The 24,958-nt window shown below is 40.8% G+C and overlaps 1 protein-coding gene across 4 annotated transcripts in view; it reads right to left on the bottom strand.

The window, feature by feature from the left end:
- FAM114A1 (family with sequence similarity 114 member A1) overlaps positions 1 to 24,958 on the bottom strand; it is a 68,577-nt gene that overhangs the window by 30,820 nt on the left and 12,799 nt on the right. For 3 of the 4 annotated variants that reach the window (XM_036112380.2, XM_078068513.1, XM_078068514.1), the window contains 4 exons: positions 17,545 to 17,632; positions 5,501 to 5,614; positions 5,279 to 5,382; positions 2,789 to 2,923 (listed from right to left, as the gene is read on the bottom strand). In XM_036112380.2, coding sequence (XP_035968273.1) covers positions 2,789 to 2,923; positions 5,279 to 5,382; positions 5,501 to 5,614; positions 17,545 to 17,632 — 441 coding nt within the window. The remainder of the gene's footprint in view (positions 1 to 2,788; positions 2,924 to 5,278; positions 5,383 to 5,500; positions 5,615 to 17,544; positions 17,633 to 24,958) is intronic. The other variant, XM_036112384.2, reaches the window with a different exon arrangement.

Below are 24,958 nucleotides of genomic sequence, written 5' to 3'. Positions count from 1 at the left end.
AATGAAAAGTTACTGTGTGGCAGGAAGTTAGAGTCAGTAGTGTTGTGGTGATCCATGTGAATTAGAGGTGCCGTGCTCAAGTGTGCCCCGAATGTTGGGTACCATACTCATTGCACTTTTCTGATGTGTAATTAGAATAAACATTACAGATGGCTAGTGTGGATTCTCAGGTGACATATTTCCATGAGCATTGCTCCTTACTTTTTAGCAATAGGCTGATAAAAATTGTGAAGGTGGCCCCAAACCTACAGTAATCTGGGAACCTGACCAGATCCAGTTCTCCATTTTAGAGGTGTGTAAATTTCAGACAAGAGTAGAATTAGCCAGTTTCTGTACTTGGTCACATTTCCCCCACATTATCAGTTTCTTAACCAGAATCAAATTTATATATCTACATATATACTTACATATGTATACATAGGAATGCTTATATGTACACACATGCAATATATGTATATATGTGTATATATATGTATATAGAAATTTTATAGATATATGAAATCTCATGGCAAAAATATTCCTACGTGCTCACCAAATATCTTTTTCCTCCTAGACACATGGCTAAACTATATTTCTCAGCCCCCTGAGTTGAATTAGGTAGATAAGTGAGAGATAGGTGTGATAAGTTTTGGCCAGAGGAATGAGGGTAAAGTTCTAAGTTGTCCCACCTAGTCCTCCCCATCTCACCTTCCCCTCTCTATGAGGCTAGAAGTAACGAATTTTAGGATGGCAGAGTCACGGGATACGGGCTCAGAAAAGAGCTACCTGGAGAGTCCCTGAACAGGAATGCTTACATCATAGAAGCAAAAGATAGACTTTTTTCTGTTCTTAGCCACACTGATCCTTGAGTGTTGGTTTTTCTGTGTTGCAACATCTAGTATTAATTACCTGATTAATATAAATCTATTTTCTTTTTTTAATGCTTTTTAAAAAAAGATTTTATTTATTTGAGAGAGAGAGAGAGAGCACGAGTTGGGGGGGGGCGGGGAACAGAGGCAGAGGGAGAAGACAGACACGGGGGCTCGATCCCAGGACCCTGAGATCATGACCTGAGCTGATAGCAGATGCTTCACTGACTGAACCACCCAGGCGTCCCTCTGTTTTCTTTTTAAAGATCAGTAGGGTGGTGGTTTAGGTGATCCTGCCCAGTCCCGACCTGAGCTATAATAGCAGAGTGGTTATATGAGGGTTACTCTGGAAGAGACAAGGGGAAATAGTTTAAAACAAAAGCTTTTCAGGAACTGCCACTCACATGGTGGCAGTAATAGTTCCTCGGTGGTTTCCTAGTACTGAGCTGTGAGAAGCTATGTTTGTCCTGCCTGCGAAATTTGCAAAACCCGGGGCTATGTCCGCTGCTCCTGATTTCAGGAGGGCAAAGACAGATGCGGTGTATCTGACCGTGAGGGAAGAAGGGGACAAGGGGCCACCTTGCACTGCGGCGCGTGAATTGGGCACGTGCCATCTAAAAGAGCAAGTTCAGTATTAGTGTTCTATACTTGGAAAATAAGATAAATAGTATTTTTAATTTACCTGACTACTCTAAGTAAGCAAAACACAGATTAAATTCTTTTTTTTTTTTTTAAAGTAAAAGCCCTCGATGGAGGGCTTGAACTCATGACCCCAAGATCAAGAGTCACATGTCCTACCGACTGAGCTCTACCAGGTGGCCCACAGATTCAATTCTTCGTATCATATTTCTCAAGGAGGGTTGGGAAACTTTAAAACTGGAAGTGTGAGAAGAGAAGCCCATCCTTGCCCATAGTAAGAGCACTGTAAATTAAAATTCAAATGAAATACCATTTCCACCTATTATATGGACACACAATAATAACAACAATAACCGGCATTCCTGAGTGTTTGCTAAGAGCCGGGTACTATGCTAACTCATTTAATCCTTACATCAAAGCTATCCGTAGGTACTGATGTTAAACCCAGTACAGATGAGTAAACCAGGGCACGGAGGGGTTAAGTAACCTGTTCAAGGTCATACGGCTAGAACGTGGTAGAGCTGGAATACGTACAATAGTGTTATAAACTGAACGCTTGTGTACCCCCAAAATTCACATGTTGAGACCTAGTCCCGGTGTGATGGTATTTGCAGGTGGGGCCTTTGGGAGGGGATTAGGTCGAGGGTGGAGCCCTCCTGAATGCGATTAGTGTCCTTATAAGAGAGAGCCCACAGAGCTCCTTCCCTCTTCCACTATGTGAGGACACAGCAAGAAGACAGCTGTCTGTGAACCAGGAATGCGCCACCACCAGACACCGAAGCTGCCAGCACCTTGATTTTGGGCTTCCCAGCCTCCAGCGCTATGAGAAATCAGTGTTTGTTGCTTGTAAGACACCCAGTCTATAGTATTCGGTTAAAGCAGCTTGCGTGGACTAAGACAAATGGCAAAAATGTAATCATCTTCAAGAAATTATTAAGTGAATAAAGCAAGGTGCAAAAGAGTGTGGTTAGTATACCACCACTGGTCTGAGAAAGTATCTATGTATCTATGTATCTGTGTATCTGTATCTCCATCTCATGTCCGTCCGTCCGTCCGTCCGTATGTACAGCTATATGATAATTCTGAGAGTATCCATAAGAAGCTGTTAACAGTGTTTGTCTCCCATGAGAAACCAAGCGGCTGGGGAAAGAGGTGTATCAGAAACTCAATTTTCATTCTCTACTAATCTTATGTCATTTGAATTTAAGTCATGTGCTTGAAAATACCTATTAAAAAAGATACATAAAAATGCATTTACTTTACAGACTGAAAGAAAACATTGCAAACGTGTATAATCCCACCTGTGATAAGGAAACGGTTCTCTCCATGAGTGTCTTGGTCCGCTTAAAGCCTGGGTCACTCTCCGCAAGGACATTCATGGTTTTCTTACCGATGAATTCCAGAGCATCAAGACCACCCGTTAAGACACTTTTACCCTGCCAATGAAATAATTGCATGAGATTAGTTTTTGCCTTTTGCTTTTCCACAGCAGTCAGCAACTCCTAGATGGCACCATTTTCAGATATTAAAATCAATATAAAGTCACAATTTTTTCTCATTAGCTGTCTTCTTAATATCCACTTCATCCTATTTTCTTTTCCTTGGAAGGGCATATGTCATATAATTTGTAGGACAGATGATATTATTTAAAAAGGGTGCTTAGGAAAAACCAAAGCATATTGGGATGAATTTTGCTGGTTCTGTGTGTAGGAATAGATATGTATCTAAGACATAAAATTAATAGGTGATCCCACTACTGTTTTTGTTTGAAAGAATGTTAACCCAAGTAACAGAATTATGTGGAGCAGTCTATTAAGATGTCAAATACTCTTGCCAATTTAGTGAATTCTTTAATCTAGAGCCTTGGAGTATAGGACCCCCAGGCTGTGTCAGATGGCTCTTGCATACTTTCAGAAACTACTAATAACCGCCTATAATTAGTACATTCGTGAAATAAGACAGGTTGATTTCCATAGACCACTGGCTTTAGAAACTGTTCGATCATACAGTTACCCTTCTGCAAATCCTCTCGTCAGCCATTGTTTTCCTTAAAAAAGAAAGATTAAAACAACCAAGCTTTACTCACATAAACTGTTCATATAAATAGAACAGCTTACATTTCTTTGCAACTTCTATACAAACACTCCCACTTCACAACTGCTCTTACACTATGCATACATCTGTGTTTTTTCCACCTTACATCAATTTATATACATTATATTTTAGTATTATGTTATTGCCTATATACATTTCTAATCTTAATTATTGCTTCATTAGCAATATTAGACTTCACTGAATATACTTTAGTCGTCATTTCCACCTTGGACATTTAGACTTTGTTTTCAGATTTGGGAGCCAATCAACAGTCACACTATAAAACAGATTTTAACACACACATATTGTGGAAGGACTAGGGGATATCGGCAATGTATATTTTTGCATAATATGGTTTATTTTCTTTTAACACCCTATGAGGGGTTACTTTGGTAAACATCACACGGGAGAAGGAAGGACATAGGGACTTCGATGAAGGGCGGACCTGGTGGGAGGGTCTGGAACTTTGGAAAAGAAAGTATCAGAAGGTAGAAGCGAACACAGACTGGAAATGGGGGTGCTGAAGACAAACTCAGAGTGCCCTGCATTGTCTCAGGGAGACGAGGAACTCAACTCTTATAACCATGGCTACTGAAGGAGCTCCTCCCCATCCCCGATCCTACCCACCCCTCACTGTAGACATACTGGACTTGCGATGCTCTCTGACTCCTCAAACACATTTGCTGCTTCCCATTCACCCTACTTAGTCTACAGGGCCTCAAGTCACCAGGAGAAGAGCTGGCATTTTCTAATTCTGGCATGCCCGGACCCCAGAGTCTGGGTAAGATACCCTCACCTTCTCTTCTTCCCACACTGCTTTGTACTTGCCTGTCGAGTTGTCTCTGTCTTCCAGAATGTTCTGCCCTCTTGTTTGTCAGCATATGCCCAGCATCTAGCATAGCTCCTGCCCCACAGTGAGGGGTGATCACCTTTTTTTTTTTTTTTTTTTAAATGAATGAATGAATAAGTTGGATAGCAACTATATTTCTAGAAAAACTAGCTGGTTGGTTTTACACGGCAGAAAATAAACCTTTTCTTCTTGTCACTGAAGACCAGCTAGTTGTGTCATCTCGGATGGGGGGGCCTCCCTCTTTTTTCATTATTCATCAGTGTGTTGTTGCCAATAACACACTTCTTTAGGAGGCAGGAAGGGGTCCTGGGCAGGGGAATAAACAGGGTTATTTTAGGAGAGTAGGAATTGGGAGGTAGGGATGGGGGAAGAATGTCGGTCTTAGTTATCTGGAAACACTTCAGAAACATCTCAGGATGTTGTTCCCAATTCCCTACCAGCATTTTTTTTTTTTAATCTGAATGGTTTTATCATTTTCAAATTGAAAGTTAAGAAACACAGACCATCTAGGAAAAACAGCTGTCTCAGCTCTAAGAAAGAGCCCTCTCCCTTCCCCCAGCCAGAGGCTGTCCTTGCAGCTGTTGGAAAGGACACTGTTACATCAGACTGAAAATATTCCTTCTAAGCAGCTCTTTTCTTTTAAACATAAAATATATATCTTTTGCCCTTATTATTTTGGTGCCAAGGTTACGCCTACTCTGGAGGAGAAAAAGCATAATAAAACCATAATCCAAAGTTATGAGTGAGGCCATCTTTTCTCTATTGTATCTGGGTCACTGGTAAATACAGATATCAAAAGGAGGTGCTGGAAGACACAGGGGAAACAGAGCAGCAGCTAAGGACTCACTGTGTTTTGAACGACGTTGGTGATGGTTGACAGCATGCCCCGAGACCCGGATGCAGGAGAAGTGGGTGGGCTTTCTGCAGGGCTCTGATCTGTGGCCACATCTGCTAGTAGGGAGAAAAACATCCTCTTAGAGTTCATTCTGCTGATCTGAGCTTAGAAAGCTTCCATTTGTGCACATACGGCCCAAGTCCAAAAAGCGCCCCCAATAAATGCATCACTCACTCTGAGGCACTCCAATTTCAGCATCAGGTTGGGCCCCTTCGGGAGAGCTGGAATTTACACTATGAATCCGCAGGGTGGCCCCTGCTTTTTCCTTGACTGCTGTCAATCCATGACCTGTCAGGAAATGAAAGTATGGTTCAGGAAAACAATAGAAACCCCTGGTCTGCCAATTCAATAGCTCATGTTCCAGGGCTGTCGTGAGCTGTAGGTGTCCACCCCGGTTGTAAGAGACTGCGGTGGTTAGCAGCGTGGACGTATCCTCTTTACTCTTTTCTAAACTCCTCAAAACAGGCATGCATTATTCATTTTTGGATTCCTTACAGGCCTAGCCCGTCACAGACCCTCAATTCATATTTGTTGAACTGAAATCAAGTGAGGCTCATCATGTTCTCTCAAAGGGTTCATCCTTCTTTTGGGGCAGAGAGTGCAAGGTCTGGGGCTGATAGGTCAAAATTAAAAGTCCAATCGGTGAGAAAATAGGAGGGGCACCCGACGGCTCTGACAGCTGTCCTAAGCAGTAACGGTCAGGATGAAGGACACTGGCTTTACCCCAGGCAAGCGGGGCCCGCACATCCACATTCTCTGCAGCCCAGCACAGAGCATATTCGAGAACTATTTGGTAAACACAGAGCTGACCTCCTCATCCCAGCAGCCCTGCCACACACACAAACAACCCCCCCCCGCCTGGCAGAGAAAGAGTCTTGTCTACATTTTATGGAGCAATTTTTTTTCCTCCTCAGAGGCCCCCACGATGAGCTGTAGCTTTTCTTCTCAAGTTCCCAAACTGAACACAAAAATTAATAGTCTACTGAGAGTCCTAAGTGGCTGTTTGGGTCCTTGAAGGAGCAATAGCCCGGTGTGCCCCTGTCTCAGCACGCACCTCCCCCTCAGTCTGCAGGGAGAAAGGGGAAGATTTCACTAGGAAGCCAGGCAATGTCAGGTTGTTAAAACCCAGGGCAGCAGCAATATTAATATGTGGGGGAAAAGTCCCAAATCATGGCAGGATTTGAGAACCAAAGAGAAGCACCTACTCTTAGAAAGCGCTGTCAAAATGACCAATTATTCATCTCCTGAATAAGAGAAAGACATGGATGAATCCCAAACCCAAATAAGAGTATTTTATCAGTTGTAACTCTACTTATCAGAGTGAACTTTTCTTTTTAAAGATTTTATTTATTTATTTGACAGAGAGAGACACAGCGAGAGAGGGAACACAAGCAGGGGGAGTAGGAGAGAAACAGGCTTCCTGCAGAGCAGAGAGCCCGATACAGGGCTCGATCCCAGGACCCTGGGATCATGACCTGAGCCGAAGGCAGACACTTGACTGAGCCACCCAGGCACCCAGAGTGATCTTAACATAATCAGGGCACTGATATTTACCAAACAGAGGACTAATTAAATCCACTGGAAATCACCTGTCATTATACACTATCGAGAAAACAGGGAAACTTAAGAAATATTATTTACAATGCTTACCACATTAATTTCATACAGAAATATGTCTATATTCATGTGCAGCTCATCAGATATAGTTCAAACTTATTATCGAGTTACTTGGGAAAAAATCATGCCCTGTAACTGCTAAAACTAAGGCTGAAATTCATTCTCTCTAGCTTCCGGTAAATTCCAAGCATTTCAATGGAAACTTACTGGAATTTCAGTAGCACATTGAAGTTAAAGGATATCATTGAACTTATTTACACACTGAGTCCATATTCCTTGCCATATTTTAAAAACATGTATTTTCCAAAAGGAAATAATGTACATCCAAATCACAATCACGATTCTCATTGAGATTTCTGAGGGCTTAAAGTAAAGTAATAAATGAGTTGAAGAAGGCTGGGAGGCATCTGCTACACTTTCTTTGTGAAAGCCATACAAGAAAGATGATTCTACATCCTTCACGCAGGGTTCAGTGAAGCTCATTGTCATTATCTCCTTCACCTTCTTTGCCCCTTTCATGTGAGGACCACGTCTGATTCTTTTCCTAGGGAAAAACAGCTTCTCGCCATCTCAGAACACAAATGATTAGGGGTATGTCTGCATTAACTGTCTCTAGAAAAGTTACTTTGTTTCTGGAAGGAAATACCATGTTTGTGTTCATATAAATGGGATGTGCCTGTTTAGTACATATGATACTATGCTGCTACTCCAGCCTCTCTCTCTCTTTCTCTCTCTTTCTCTCTCTCTCTCTCTCTCTCTCTCACACACACACACACGCACACACACAGCTTTACTGAGGTATAACTGCTATACAAAAAATTGCACACATTTATGTTTGCTCCAACTTATTTTCTGATGAACAATTCTCTTTCCTGAATTCTTTTGTTAAAGTACATCTTTACTGCATTCTACCAGAAATAGAAAGCTATGGTTCTTCACAGATACGGTTTAGACGATGCCACACCCTACTTTGAAGAATAACTTCTAAAACTTTACTTAGTGTGACATCTAGTGCCCAGAATAAGTAAGTAATAATATGGAGTTGTTGCCTTTTGACTGTGAGTGACTCATTCTCAGAGATATTGATTAGGTTTTACCAGTAACAGGGGAAAAAAAAAAACAACTAACAAATACGAATAATACTCTAGTGTATAATTCATGGATTCTTTATACATCATCACGAACCCTAAGTATCCTCAAAGAAATGAAACTCCTCCAAATTCCACGGCTCTAAAAGTAGGCTATCCTTTATGCCTTGACTTATTGCACAGAAATAGGTGAATATTGCAAAGAAGATAAGAACGTTGTACAAATGCTGTGAAACTGTATCATTTTAAAGCAAATGTTAAATGAGTGGCTGGTGTTTAATTTCTCATCTAAACTCTAGTGGGAAACATCCTTAACTTAGGAGTCAGGAGGCTTGTGGAGGAATTTGGGTTCTGTCATTTGTTAGCTGTGTGATCTTCGTGACTTACTTAACCTCTCTGAGTCTCTACTGTTGTGTCTTCCCTGAAAGGAGGATTATAACATCTATCTCCCAGGGTCCTACAAGGTCAGGAGAAATACGTGAAACCCTTGGTCCTGGCCAACATTTATTGAACAGTTACTATGTCCCAGGCATTGGACTAAATATTTTTAGTCTAGTAAATTATCTCATTTAGTCTTCTCATTATGAGGTAAGGGATATTATTATTCCCATTTCACAATGGAGAAAATGGAGATCTGGTGACATGTAATCATCTGCCGAAGGTCGCAAAGCCAATAAGGGGCAGAGGGAGGATTTGAAGCCAGTCCTAACTCTAGAATTTACACACTTAGTCGCTATGTTATATTTAGAAAGTTTTATATGCCATTTACAGTTGATAAAATGTCATTTTAGTCCCATTTCTATAACTGCTTAGAAATCAGATCCTTGATCAGGAGCTTTCTTATTTTTAAAACACTGGCTTAGGCTAAAATTACTTGACTTACCTTACCTTGACTAGAGAGCAAGGTGAAGGTCACCTCTGGAATGGAAACTTCCTCTAATCCTGCCCCTTTTAGCCATGTCTTGGGTCGGCATAATGTGATGTTTTTAGGATCACCCCCATGCTGTGCAGGCACAGATCCTAAGACACGGTGTGGTATTATCTTATACATCCAGTTTCATTTTTTTTTCTCCAAAAGCACTGCGATATCACCAAGCCATTATTTTGTGAGTCCACCAAGATCAAAACCCAAGATCAAAACAAATTAAAAAATAATTTGTTGGTGGTGGGAGGGTCCCTCTGGCCAAGTGGTAACTTAGGGAAGCAACAGAAGTTCTCTGTATCACCCTGGATGACTGGCTAGCACTAGGAGTACTTTCTACTGGTCCCCTACAGTAAAGCACCTATAAGTAGGGCACCAGCTAGCTCATCCAGAGGGCTCCCTCTCCACTTTAATTTTTTAAATATTTTTTAATTTTAATTTTATTTTTCTAATTTAAATTCAATTAATTAACATATAATATATTACTGGTTTCAAAAGGTAGAGGTCAGTGATTCATCAGTCTTATATAATACCCAGTGCTCATTACATTACATGCCCTCCTCAATGTCCATCATCCAGTTACCCCATCTCCCCACCCCACTCCCCTCCAGAAAACCTCAGTTTGTTTTCTATGATCAAGAGTCTCTTATGGTTTGTTTCCCTCTCTGATTTCGTCTTCCCTATGATCCTCTGTGTTGTTTCTTAAATTCCACATATGAGTGAGATCATATAATTGTCTTTCTCTGATTGACTTATTTTGCTTAGCATAATACCCTCTAATTCCATCCATGTCATTGCAAATACTTTAATTTTTAATATAATGTTTCTTTCATTTCATTTTCTTTAAAAAATGGATATATAAAAAAGAAACTAAAAAATCTTATAATCTCACTTTCCTGATATAGCTGTTTGATTTTTATTTTATTTTATTTTTTTAAAGATTTTATCCATTTATTTAGAGAGAGAGAGACAGAGAGAGAGAGACAGAGAGAGAGAGAGAGTATGTGTGAGTGGGGAAGGGGCAAAGGGAGAGGGAGAGAGAATCCCAAACAGACTGCAGGCTGAGCGTGGAGACTGACGTGGGGCTCCAACCCATGACCCTGAGATCATGACCTGAGCTGAGATCAAGAGTCAAACACTCAACCTACTGAGACCCAGGTGTTCCCTATGGAAATACTTAAGACCTGAAAAAACATATTGCTTCTAAAAGACAAAAAGGAAAATTATATGCAAACAATGAATCATGGAACACTACATCAAAAACTAATGATGTAATGTATGGTGATTAACATAACATAATAAAATAAAATAAAACAAAAAGAAATTAAAAAATAGTGTTAAAAAAAAAGAAATGAATCAATATTTACTTAAATGTACTCAAAATGTGATATTAGGTCAACTGGCCCACTGTAGTTCAAATGAATTCAACTCTTACACAGTTATACGTAAATTACATATTTAATGAGGCTCATGGCTACGTTTCATTATATTTGCTGTGATTAAGAGGGCCTTCAAAAGGAAAAGTGCTTGGCGCTCTTAAAAGACTCTGACTCTGCCTTCCTCCCCATCCCCCCCAACCCCCCATTTCCTTCTAAAGATAATAGCTCTTATTTGTTTCTTGTGATTCTTTTCATAAAAAAATTTAAAAAGCGTATACGTATAAGTGTTCTGGACCTGGCCTCTTCCACTTCAAAATATACAGTGGAGGGTCTCAGCACTACAGCTGGTAGTGGGGGCTACGTATGCTGCTCTTCGCATTAATGACTCAAAAGAGTCATCCTGACCACCACCCCCCCAGCTCCCTAGGGGGCAGGTGGAGCCTCAGACACAACTGCATTATAGTTCAGCTTCTCCCACGGCCCAGTTCTGCTTCCCAATCTTTGACTCTCCTGCAACGCTTCCTCCTGAGAGCACTTCACAGAGAGACTCCCACACCCTAATCTCTGCTTGGGTCTCTCCTGGGCATCCGATCTAGAACACTGATCCGCTTCATTCTTTTTAACGGTTGCATAGATTATTCTTCCAAATGGCTAGATCACATCTTAACCTTCTCTGTGGATGGTTACTTGGGGTGTTTCAAGGTTTTCACAGATGCCGGGTGAAGTCCCTCACCCTCCTTCGGGTCTTTGCTCAAATATCACCTCCCTGAGGACTAGCCCTCACCATTTTAAAACCTTACCTGTACTCCTACCTCCACTTGACGATTTTTGGGGAATTACCACTTTCTAGCCCTCTTTATCATTTTCCTATTCACTCTATGTATTGTTTATCATCTGTCTCCTTCCATTCACTCGTACATAAGCCCTACTAGGGTGAGAGGGTCTTTGTGTCATTTGCTCGCTGCCTTATCTTAAGTGCCTAGAACAGTGCCTGGCACAATAAGTATTTGCTGGATGAATTCTACATTGAACATCTTCATATATATTAATGACTTTTTGCAAAGGATCAACAGAAGTGCTGGGCTAGAAGGTATGTGCATTTTTCAAATTTGATAGTGCTAACTGCTCTTCTGAAAGTTGCATCACTTTCCACTCTGGGAGGGGGAGGTTTGAGGAATATGATAGTTTAGAAATATTTGCTGCATCTCAGACTTCTATCAAGGAATTGAAGATAGTATAAAAAGTTGTGAGGAGTAGTTGTTTAGAAAAACACACAGATGATGTTGCTTCACTCAACTAAAGCAAAAAGAGGAGCCATTCAATCTTCCTTCTGGAAAAGTCTTCCCTCTCCATAATGATGGTTCGTGTCCACTCTGTAATCAGTTACTCACTTCTTTTTAGGTTCAAAACTGACAAGAAGTGTCTCTGAACTGATAGCATATGCCTGGCCATCAAACAGACTCATGAACTCCTGGGTCTTATTCATAGATTGTAACTGATGGTGAACAAACTCCATGCACCAACCTATAACCTATAATCCTATAATCTTTTGTATTGATGACCCTTGAGAATTTTCTTTCTTTTTTTTTTTTACGTATTTTATTTATTTATTTGACAGAGAGAGACACAGTGAGAGAGGGAACACAAGCAGGGGGAGTGGGAGAGGGAGAAGCAGGCTTCCTGCCGAGCAGGGAGCCCGATGCGGGGCTCGATCCCAGGGCCCTGGGATCATGACCTGAGCCGAAGGCAGACGCTTAACGACTGAGCCACCCAGGCGCCCTGATCCTTGAGAATTTTCACATTATCAGCGATGTCACCTTCAAAAATGAATCCATGTGATATCAATAGTGATTTACCCATATAATAGTTCTCATTGTAGTATGATTTTGACAAATTTGCCAGTCTCTGGAATAAATGCTGTCATTATTTCTGACAGTGCTGGTAGAAGGGTTTCATTAAAATGTGCAGAAGGGAAAAAACTGTGTGACTTGGAAGAGGGTGGGACAGGGGAACAATGGTAATTTTGAAAAGGTAAATATACACATCAGATACACCTTTTCCCTATACAGGTAGTGCTGTATAAGGTGTTTACACTTATAAAACTGTCAAAACTAGAATTTAAAAAAAAGTAAACGTTTAGGGCTTTTGTAATATCTAGAAATAAATTGCTCTATTCTGCTATAGAATCTTTATGTTGGTATATTTGTATATGTTTCAGCATTGTCGACTTTCATTTTGATTGTCAGTTTATCTATCATTTAGCTTAGCAATATAGTCTAGGAATAAGTCAGTCTCTAAGATGCTGGTGGGAAACCACATCTGGTTCTTACAGCATCACTTTGACATGATCATCAAAGTAATAATTTTTTTATACTTTCCTTTCCCGTTCTGGTTTCTGCCTGGATCTTAAATAATAACCATTTTAATTTCATTTTCTGAACTTGCCCAAAGGCAGGGGCGGCAGGTGATCAAGTTTTCTTAGAATGTGACAGCGTAGCTGTGGATGAAGCTAATGCAAGAGTTACAGGGTCTCCAAAAATAGTTGTTGGCTGAGAACTTTGATTTCATATAAGCAGTGGGGAGGTTACTTTTTCTCATTTTCCCTTAACCTTGGGGTCAAAGTAGTGAGGCAAAAAGACAAAATATAAAAATACAGAGCAGCAAAAAGTCAATCAGTTTTTTGTATTTTCCCGTTTAGCACAGGGGTTTATAAGTATCTTTTTCCTTCTATATATAACCACAGACTATGGAATCATCATGTTACGGAAATCGGAAGGAATCTTAGAATTTCTCCACTTCCCCCACCCACACTTTTCCAAATAAGGAATCCGAGTCTGAAAGAGGTTAGGTGCATGGTGTTGCTAGTTGGTCACCATCCTCTGTGATCACACATTAGTAGCGGTGAGGACAGGGCTCAGGTCTTTATGACTCCTGGTCCAGTGCTCTTTCCAAGAGAGAACCACCTTCCAAATGTTTCAATTCTCCAAGTGCTCTCCTGCTAACTCCGCACAGCTCGAACTACTATGACTGCAGTTTTTCAACAAGTGTAAGAAGGTTTCGGGTGGGGGGATAGGTTAGCCCGGTGATGGGTATTAAAGAGGGCACGTTCTGCGTGGAGCACTGGGGGTTATACGCAAACAATGAATCATGGAACACTACATCAAAAACTAATGATGTAATGTATGGTGACTAACATAATAATAATAATAAAAAAAAAGAAGTATTGGTTTCTATTTCTGGTGCTCAGTTGACAGCTCTGTGTTTTGTTACCGACTAGGTGTTCTGCACTCCTGTCTGCAACCGGAATTACCCTGGGGGTAACATGAGGTTTCTGAGCCGGAATCAATTGTGATGGAATATGTGGTTATTTTCTTTCTTTGTTTTCCACAGGCAATTTATAAACCTTCAAGGGCTCATCTACTGCTGTGAGTGCTCTGTTTTCCAATATGTTTCTTTGCCCTGTGATAATAACCTATTAGTGCTGCAAAGTCTTGGGCGGATGTTCGGGCTATACGTAACAGAAGCCGTGCCTGGCTTGCTTCTCTCCATCCCTGGGTAGCAGCTCGATATGGACGACAACCCAGGATGGCACCCATAACTTTGTAAACCCTATTCCAACCCTCTGTTTCAGGCTGTGAGCTTGGCTGTGGCACCTCTCCATTTGTGGGATGCTTGCAATCCCTATTATCTTTTGAGGAGTCAACTCCCAACCACCACCAACGTTTTCAGCCTTGGAACCTGTAACTTCAGCCCCCCCCCCCTTACGCTACAAGCTTTAGTTCTTTCTCATGTCCGCAGAGAGATCCTTACCCACTTTTAAAGTATGTATTGCTATTATTTTAGCTACTATTGCTAAGACACACATGTCTTGACCAGAAATCTCCAAAATAATGCCTCAGGAGCAACTTACGGAGGGTAATCGGGGTTATTGCTTTTGCATTCATTGGGGTTGTGATAACCAATGGTGAGGAAAAAGTTTCCACTCTACTTTTCTTTTCTAAAGATAGCTCCAATTTGTCTAATAGGATTCTTAGAATAGGCATCAACATTTCAAAATTACTTTGAGCTCTCTCATGTGCCCTTTGGACATTGTGGATGCAAATAAGAGAAAAATGTCAAGATTTAAATACTTCTAAAAATCCCAGCATGTAGCTAGAGCCATAAAAAAAGTAAGTTGCTGGACTTAGTGGGATAACTGAGGAGGACTTCAAACAGAAGAGGGAAGTGTGGTAGGTAGTTTTGAGAGAGTGCCCCCTAGTGTATACACCCAGGGTAATCCCCTCCCCTTGGGGCGTGGGCAGGATTGTGAAAATGATGGGATTTCACTTCCATGATTAGGGGACATTATATGGCAAAGGTGAAGGGATTTTTCAGTTATAATTAAGGTCCTTAGTCTGTTGAATTTGAGTCTGTCAAAGGAGATCATCCTGGGGGGGCCTGATTTCTCAGGTGAACCTTTAAAAGGGCTGAGGCCCTTCCTGCAGGGAGAGATCTGAAGCATGGGTGAGATTATCCTCTGAAACAGGCAGCCTGTAGGAGCTGTGAGTGACCCCTGGCCAATAACCAGCAAGACAATGGGGGTGCCAATCCTACAACCTCAAGGAATTGGATTTTGCCAACAACTTGAATAACCTCGGAAGATGGTTCCGGAAGACCCTGGATATCACACGAGAACACAGCTGGCTGACACCCTGATCTCAGCCTGGTAAGTCACTCGGCAAGGAACCCAGCTATCCCCTACCTGAACTCCTGACCCACGGAAACGGAGACACTCAATGTCTATCATTGTAAGCCTCTAACTTTGTGGTAATTTGTTATACAGCAATAGCAACGAATACCAGAGGTTGTACTGAACTTCATTCTGATATTTTATGGGGCGATGTGCAAATGTCATACAATCTTAGAAACAGTCTATCTGCACCAACCATGGAAGGGAATATGGCACCAGTGACTGGCACAGTGATCCTGCTGGTCCGCGACAGTTACCTCTCTAGGCTATTCCGGATCAATTACTGCACAAAGCTAGGGAAGAACCACCAGACATTTTAAGTGGTCGCAACATTAACAAGATCCAGCATTTCTCATCTTCATGGTGCCTTAGACACAGGGAAACTTCAAGAGTAACAGCAAATGCAAAGACAGCCTATAAGATCAACACACTGACTTCAGATCAAATTAAAAGATGAGTGCCCCCCACGATGAGGTGGGACCTGCCACAGGAATCACACCCTGCTTTTTAAGCAGTAAATCTAGCATCATCTACTGGTTACACGTGAACCAGGTAACAAAACCCAGAGGCTGTGGAACTCAGTCCACTGACCACGGCCGCACCGGGCTCTCTTTGTGCAAAGGTCAGATTACAACAGGACACCTGAGAAGATAATGGATGGTAAATTTAACAGGCAAGCTGTCGGTTGGTGGACGGAAAACTTTGTAAGGATCCAATGAAGCTTGAAGTCAAATGGTTAGGTGTAGCCGCTGACTGATGAGAAACAATAGCAAACACACGAGCTTGTGGCAGACCAGGTCCAGGTAGGGGCACCTGTAAGTGTACCCAAATCTCCTGACCTGCGACCCACGGGGCAGGTGATTTTAGTGTTTACTGGGGAAGGAACTTATATTTAATTTTTTAATGAGAAAGTAAATCCTTTGTCTATAATAGAACTTTTCGAAGCACCAAATTCATTATAGGCCAGGACATTTCTGGACACCATTATTACTCCTGGAAGCACCCAAAATACTTCATGTTTTATGACATAAACCACGAGGAGAGCTGTATAATTTGGTAACCATATTATTTACTGTTCTATGAGTTATCAAATGTCAAAAATTTTGGACTCCACAGTTTTGGGGTCAGAAAGCATGTCACTCCTACATGCTGTGGGTGGCAAGATCCATGTGAGACCCACTAAGAGCTCAAATGTTTTCCTTAGGAAGCAGGATGCCTCCAGGCACCTATCGTCACTATTGAAGAGACTCTGTCCTGTTCAGAACACAAAACAGGCCCCTCTCCTGTAACTTGGCTGATTTTCCCACCTGCGTAGGTAGTATCCACAGCACCCTGGCCCCTTCAGTGAGCAACAGGAAAAATCTGCTCTCCAGGGTCTCCCCAAAGACCAACGTTATTTGACCACCATCTCCTTCTTGCCAGAGCTCCCCGACATTCCAGACACGAAACAGAGGAATGTAGTCTACCCATTCTTGCAGGTAGTCTATCCAATTAGGTATCTGGCCCTTAGACTGTGACCATGGCCCATTGGAGTGGGACAAAGGATCTTCAGCCTTCCTATCCCTCCTGCTTTTAGGAGTAACAGCCATGGACTACACCTCGAGGACACCTGACTTAGATGATCTGAAAGCTATGTTACCTGCGGCTTCCCCTATCCTTCTCCTCGCTCTCCACCTTCAAGATGAAATGCCTTTGCTAAATCAGCTTGGACATGTTGATGTTACACCTTCAGTTTTCACAAAGAATGCCCATGAGAAATGGTCACATGAAGAATATTTTCACACACCTGTTCCGATGAAGACATTGCCCACTATATTTTCTCTTTGTATATACAGAGCCAATACAAGAAATGTCTTCAAAAATGTAACACCAAGAAAAGAAATTTATCTAGATAAACTAAGTTTTGGTTTATCATTCCATGAAAAATTGATAATCTACTGGCAGCCAAGACAGTCAGAGTCAAGGTCAATGCTCAATTACAGTAACTCTACCAGCCTTGGGATATATATTCTATATCCTCTGTCCCTGCATATTTTAATGAAATACCTCAAATGCTTTGAGGGAGTCGGTTAGTTGTATATTTTAAAACATTCAGGTGGGAGGACAAGTATAACGCTTTAAGAATGTAAGACCTCAAATCTTATATTTTAAGATCAATGTAATATAGTGGTTAAACATATACTACTTAGTTCAAATCTCAACCCAACTACTTCTGACTTTGGACAAGGTCTTAGCCTCTCTGTGATTCACCTTCTTTATCTCTAAAATGCAGAAAGCAAAAATACCTGTTTCTAGGGTTATTTTGAGGAATAAATGTATCAATATACACGAAGCACTTAGAACAGCAGGCACTAAAAATGATTTGCTCTTATTATCTCGCCGGCTAATGGCAGCCTCTATCAGTACGTCGTATGATCAAAATGTCAAATGCTATTATTAGCCTTCTGAACTTTATCCATTCAAATGCAACATATAATTCTTACCTACTGTAGCAGATGCTGATGAGAGCAGAGATTTGCCCCAGGAGCCCCAGCCTGCCCATCCCCCTCCACCGGAAGGCAAATCCACAACCTGTAGAAAAACAGATTAGCAGAAGGTTAGCAATTCAGTATATGCAGGAATGAAAAAACACCCATTGGTTTGAAACAAAAAGGTTTTAAAAAAATCACCAGGAATCATATCTCCCTGGCTTAAAGTTCATAAGGGCCATAAAAGAATACACCAACCCACATTTCAATGTGTACTTTGGAACAAAACTGATTAGTAGTGCTGTTGGCTTCTGCGGGCTCGGCTTGAAGTGAGAGGAAGGGAGTTTGATGTTAACAAAGACCCAAATGTCCCCTTGTCTGGAAGACAGGGACAAGGGCTGTAGGGAGGAAACATTTAATACATTAGGGCACAGAGTGATTTGAAAAAGTTCAAAACTCTGGCAACTTTAACATAGCTAAACAAATGTTCTCTTCCAGGCAGAGGTAACTTTCAAATCTCTGGGGTGATACGAGGGCGCTCTGATGGATGACAGGTGGAGTGTCTAGAAAAGCACCAATAAGCCTGGGGATGGGTAGCAGCAACAGGTAGTCTTTTGAGGTAGACATCTTTCTTTTTTTTTTTTTTTAAAGACTTACTTATTTTGAGAGAGAGAGAGAAGGGGGGGGAGGAGCAGAGGGATAGAGAGTCTTAAACAGACTCGACGCTGAGTGTGGAGCCTGAGACTGGGCTCGATCTCACAACCCTGAGATCACAACCTGAGCCGAAATCAAGTCGGATGCTCAACCAACTGAGCCACCCAGGTGCCCCGAGGTAGATCCTTTCAATGTGTCTTTCACTGTCCCTGGGCTCTGTGGGTTCAAATTCTTCTGCCTAAGTATTTGGATTGAGATTGAGAGACTCTGGTTCAGCTTGAGTTGGTTGCTTGAATAGAAGATGAAAACTCAGGCAATGTAGGGTGACCATATTCTATCCGTCATGCCAATAAGGATTAAGAGAAATCAGAGTGAGCAGAATGAAGGAGATATACTCAGAGAAGTTGTTGAATTCCTGACAGCTTCTCAGCCCCTGGTTCCTGTCCCTCCTCAAGGCCCTATTACATCCTTGGGTTCCATGAGATTCCAGCATAGTCAATGAGTCTGTCTGTTTCTTTTTTAAATGTTTTGCTCACTGATGTATCTCCAGAGCCTAGAAAAGTACATGGCATATAATAAGTGCTTAATACATTTATTTGTTGAATAAATAACTGAAATTCACCTATTTTCTTAAGTAATGTAATAGTTTCTTGCAACCAAGCAGCCCTGACTCAGTTAGTGGAACTACAGCTTTCCCTTATTATCTAGGAATACATTCTAGAAAATGAGGCAAGAACACATTAGGAGTAATACATTAGGTGCTGAAGAATCACAGCTCTTTCCTCAAAAAAAAAAAAAAAGAAAGAAAGAAAGAAAGAAAGAAGTTCAGTGAAATATTCCTACAGAATTTGTGGCTTCTGTAACTTTTGACCCAAGGCTGGTCCATCAGTCAGCACCCTTCCCTTCTCCCTGCTGCCTTCTACCTTTGCAGATGAGGGTGGTCATGTCAAATAGTTTGGGCCAATGAGATACAAATGGGAAGGCTTTTGCTTTCATGATAAACGACACACTTATGGCTGGCGCCAACTCTTCCCACCATCCTTTTTTTCTGCCCTAAATGTGAATCTGATGCTTGAGACTGAAGCAGCCATTTTTGTGGCCATGATGGAAAGGCCAGGGAATCAGAGAGTCACTGGTCCTGGTACTGTTGAGCTACTAAACCAATGTGAGTAGTTGACTGTCTTCATTCTTTCTGTTAAGTGAGAAAAAAAATAAGTTGCTATTTGGTCAACTACTCTATGTTGGATTTTAGTTCTTTGTACCCAAATGCATTCTTAACTGATTCACCTAGTAAATATGTAACACCATCCATCAGTGTAGAATACTGGTCAAGAGAAAAGGTTATGGAATTAAATTGCTTGGGTTGGACTCCAGGCTCTGCCATTTTGGACAAGTTATTCAAGTCTTTTAAGACATTGTTTACCCTTACAAAATGAGATATGGTAGCATAAGAACCGTAAATATAAGAACCAATAATCTCACAGGGTTATTGTGAATATTAAAAGAAATAATTCATATAAAGCTTTGAGCGTAGTGCCTGGCACATAATAAATACTCTACCAATGTTAACTAGTAATAATAATAATAATAAACAACTATATTTTTAACACTAAGAAGCAAAAAGCTTTGAAAGTTGGCTGACATTTATTTCTGTCTGGAAACAATGAGGAGCTTGTTAACATGAAGGGAAATACTCATGATTCATGACTGTCTGCTTTCATTTTTGGTGTCTACATTGATTTACTTCACTTCTGCAATGGAAGCCAGTGGCAATTTTATACCATCATGAAGACAGATGTAAGTTGGGTGATTAATATCATTCTTTCACAGGACAAATCACTACCTATGTGATTAGGGAGAGTTAATACACTTAGGGGTGACAGCTTTTGACTCAAATTCATAATAGTTAATATACTCTGACAGCTGGTAATTGACTAGCAAATGAAAATAAATGTTAAATGAGTCTAGAACTTTTTGCAGTATAAATTACTGCTTCAATTGCTTTATTAATAAAGCTCCTTTGACATTGAGCTGTGACCTTGTGATCAGCTACAAAGAATATTCGCTATCAATGGCAAATACTCAAATGACTAAATGTGCACATTTAATATAAAAACCATATAAACTAACTATTCAACATGAATTCTCATCTTGAGTATTGTCTCTGCTTTAAATGGCTTTAATGTTACACACTTATGAGTCTATAAAGTAGGCAGCATGGATCTACTCAGATCTTTCATTATCAAATATGGTTATTTTAAAACTTTTTTTCTCATCCTCATCCCATGTGACCCCCATCTCCTTTAACAGACAGCTTCACATAAGAATTTGCCGAGAAAACAGAGACCAACAGATGGGAACTCTTAACTTCCTGTCCCTTCTCATAAGCTCTCAGAAGAATGACCTCATTTCACAAAAGCAAATCAGACTTGGCTTGATCAAGAGGGATATCCAAAACTCAACTGAAGATCATTTAAACATCTGCAACTGTTGTGTGGTCCTAAGAGTATGAAGAATGCAGGATTCCATCAAGTTCAAAGCTCTTTAAATAGAAAAGATATGTACATATCTGGTGTCCCATTTAAAGGTCTTTATCATTAAATGGAAAATACATTAATTTATTTTAGGCTATCAAATTTACAATGTGTCATTAGATAGAAAAAATGTACAAATGTTAGAATTCCATTAAATTTGAAGGTCTTTAACATTTAGATGGAAACGAAAGTACCTGTCATAAAAGATCCAAGATCAACCTGGTTGTCCTATGTCCTTGAGGAGATCAAGAATCAGGTACTGTCCACAGCGCACATCTGTGAGACCAAACCCATTTTAAGTTTTGTTACTCATGACATAGCTGCTCTAAAAAGGGGCTCAGTGTGACATTCAGGGAGATGGAAATCACTCTGGATGCCTGCAGTTCTGTCAAAATATTTGCTTGAAAATGGCCTTGGTTATTTCCAAATAATTTTCTTCCTTGGTGAGTATGTATCATTCCACTCTGGAAATATTTAAAATTAAATATAGAAAGGTTTAAAGCATCAACATCAGGCTATTAATATTTTTATGCATATTCGGTCTTTTCTGCACTATTGTTTAAGAAATTAAAGTGAAACTTAAAAAAAAACAATTTAAAGTGAATAACTGAATGATTAGACTTTTTTTAAAAAGATTTTATTTTTTTATTTGACAGAGTGAGAGAGAGCACAAGCAGAGGGAGTGGCAGACAGAGGGAGAGGGAGAAGCCAGGCTCCCCCACAGAGCAGGGAGCCTGATGTGGGGCTCAAGCCCAGGATCCCAGGACCCCAGCATCATGATCTGAACCAAAGGCAGAGGCTTAACCGACTGATTAACCGACAGAGGCGCCCCGAATGATTAGACTTCTGATTTTAAGTTGAAATCTTCCTAAGTTTATGCATGGTATTATAACATCTAACAAATCTTTAGGTCTACTCTATAATTTCATTTAATAGGTTTATAATACTTCCTATGCACTCAGCCAGGTTTTGTTTGAGTAGATAAATGAGGTGCTTAAAAAACAAAACGGAATACATTACATTCATATAGACACAGTTTTAAAGTATTTGAACATACTTAAGTTGGTAAAAAGGACCAAGCATTCATCAAAAGTCCCTTGAAAGTGCCTGTTCAATTTTGCTAGACTTCCAAATAGAGTAAGATTTGTGAGATGAATATAAAGCCTAGGAAGAATCGCATTTTTGAATTTATAACCTTAATACATTGAACACTAATTGTTTAAACCAAATTAAAAGTCCGAGTAGTCCTTTTTATTTTTTAAATTTTTTAAAAAGATTTATTTATTTGAGAGAGAGAGGGAGATAGGGAGGGGCAGAGGGAAAGGGAGAGAGGAAGAGAATCTCCAGCAGACTCCCCACTGAGTGCAGAGCCCGACGTAGGGCTCGATCCCAGGGCCCTGAGATCACAACCTGAGCTGAAATCAAGAGTCAGACACTCAACCAACTGAGCCACCCAGACGCCTCATGAGTAGTCCTTTTTATACACAAACACACACTGGCCTACACCAAAAACCCATCTAAACACAAATCTAACTTAAGTGCACCTCCACTCACAATTACTTCCTTCCCTTCTAGCATTATGGAAGTGATGTTTTCCTCTTAGTTATAATTATCACCTCCACGTGAACTCCACTGGGTCTGGGTGGGTTGGTCTTCCCTCCTCTCCTGGCTTTTCAACATTTCTCCACCTGCTACTTCCCACATTCAATCATGTATACGATTCCTCCACCTTAAAACCAACAAATGAAAATCACAATGACAAAACGTTTCTTTCAAACCTATCTGGTGTCTGCTCTACATCCTGTTTCTTCACCTCTTACCAGACGTGCCTACTGCCCATACCTGCCCCCCACTTCATTCCTCCACCTGCCACAGGACTCTCCCATGGCCACCACGACTGCATGAAACCATTCTCATCAATGTCACAGTGGCTTCCTTTAGTCATTTTATTTCGTGACCTTTCACTAGCATCTGCAGCTTAACCACGTCTCCATTCTTAAACTACTCTTTTCTCATGGCTTCCATGCCGTATCTTTGGATTCTTACTTTCTTGGACCATCTTTTATTTTGATGATTTCAGTTTACTTTAGAAAGTTTTTAAATGCGTGTTATGATATTATGGGGAGTGCTTAATGAAGCTGCAATCCAAGTGCTACCAGCATTCCAATAAAATATGCATGGTTCAGGGTAGTCAGTTGGCATCCTAATCGGGAAAGCCATCCTCCAGAGGCATATATCATGAGCATTTCTATTATCTGTCACTTTTTTAACACCTGATGCTTTGCTAATTAGCATACTGAATTGCAGAAGTGGGTTTAACTGGTAGACACGGTGAATATAAACTAGCATTCTGTCTACATGGTGAAATCAAAGGTATTTAAGTGTTACAGATGGCTAAATGTATTTTAGAGCCTCTTTCTATCTTTTTATGAATAGGGCATAAGAAAGGTTTTTGCCCTGTGCTAAATGGGGTTCTATCCAGCTCTGAACTCTGGGCAATTCTAGTTTTTTGATGCCAGCTCTAAAGGAAGAAAACCCTGCCTCTAGAATTCTAGATATTTGTCTTGAGTGAAACTCATTCAGGGTGGCGATGAAAGCACCTAAAAGGACAGAACAATGGGATATTCTCCAGCCTACATTAGAAACAGTTGTCGTGAACTGTTTTTAATTTTCTGGTTAATTAATGTTCAATTTTAAAATGTCAGTGTGGTACAATGTAATTTGTGATTTGATTTCCCTTATAGAATGTGATAAGATCATGAAGAAAAGAGGTAACCCTCACCATCTCAACTTCTGGCTACCACAACCTATCAAAAAGAACCTAAGAGCCAAATTGGCTTAGGGACAGGAATCTTCCAGGGCCAAGGCCTTGGCCTCTGTGCTTCTTTATTTACATATAACACTGGGGGCAATCTCACCCACTCCCATTTCTTAAATAACATTCAAGTATTAATGGTTTCCAAATCTCTCTTCTGGGCTCCAGGCTATTATAACCAACTGCCCACAAAATATCTTCCCTTGGATATCACATGGCATGCTCAATACTGAACTCACCATCTTCTCAATCTCACCTGATGCCCCAGCTAGCTCTTTCTGTGTCCTAGTCTTAGTAGTTTCCAAACACTGGTCCATAGACTGACCGCAAGAGTCTCACCTAAGGGGAACTTACTAAAAACACAGAGTCTTAGCTCCCACTGTGGTCTTTTGAATAAGAATCTCAGTGTAGAGCCTAGGAATCTGAATTTTTAACAATCTCCCTAGGTTATTCCACTATACCACCAGATTTAGGAAGGATTGCCTTATATGGCCAAACTGCCCCAGCATCCACCAAAGCCAAACATTGAGTGCCATCACGGAGAGTGGGCTTAAAGGGGGAAATACTCAAAAAGAACAGAAGCAAACTTAACTTATTCATTGAAGAGGCAAAAATCTGCCATCTGTGTGTCTTGGTCTATGTTCGCTCTCCTTCGTCTCCCCTGACAGCAATTTTATGGCCTTATACATTCTGTTTTTCCTTTTCTAGGGAGAGAACTAACCGGTGGTAGTCTATGTTTTCCTCTGTGAGTACCTTTAGTGATAACATTGGAATTCTTTACTTTCATAATTGACCTTATGTACTGGTGTTAAACAGTAGAGATGACTTTTTTTCCACTCTGGGTAACATTTCTTGGTGTTAAGAACTTAGGGAAATTTGATTTACATCAGATCTTGTAGGGGCTGATAGGCCAGTTTATAAGTTCCGAGAAAAAATCTCTGGAAATAAGTGTCACTCCTGACTAGCACTCCAGACAAACATCTCTAAATTGAGGCTGAAGTTGTCCCTGATTCCTGAAGATTAATTTAAGTGCCCCATCTAAGGCTTCCCCTGTGTCTGTCCTATCTAGTACTATAGGATATGCTATCATTACTTTTATACAACACTCCCTTCTCCAACTAGACCGTAGGCATCCTGAAGATAGTTGTGCCACTCAGATTCCTGGGCACAACACGTGGTGTCATGGGGCTGGTAGAGGCCTTCGAGAGTCTAACCTCCAATGTTCAAATGAGTTTGGGGGCCATCTCTCATGGATGTTGTAGAGTAGATCCTGCAGGAAGTCTCAACTCAGTGGCTTCTAGTCTGTACATCATAATGGACGAGAAAAAGAAGGAACACCAAGGACAGAGATCGCTTCTTTGAGTGCATAAACTGTGAGTGGTGTGATCCTTCAAAGCAGAGGTGCCAGCCAGGCAGTTGGCAGAAC

Source organism: Halichoerus grypus, chromosome 3, assembly GCF_964656455.1.
Source record: "Halichoerus grypus chromosome 3, mHalGry1.hap1.1, whole genome shotgun sequence".
Lineage (NCBI taxonomy): Eukaryota > Metazoa > Chordata > Mammalia > Carnivora > Phocidae > Halichoerus > Halichoerus grypus.
This window is presented reverse-complemented; position numbering and strand designations above follow the sequence as displayed.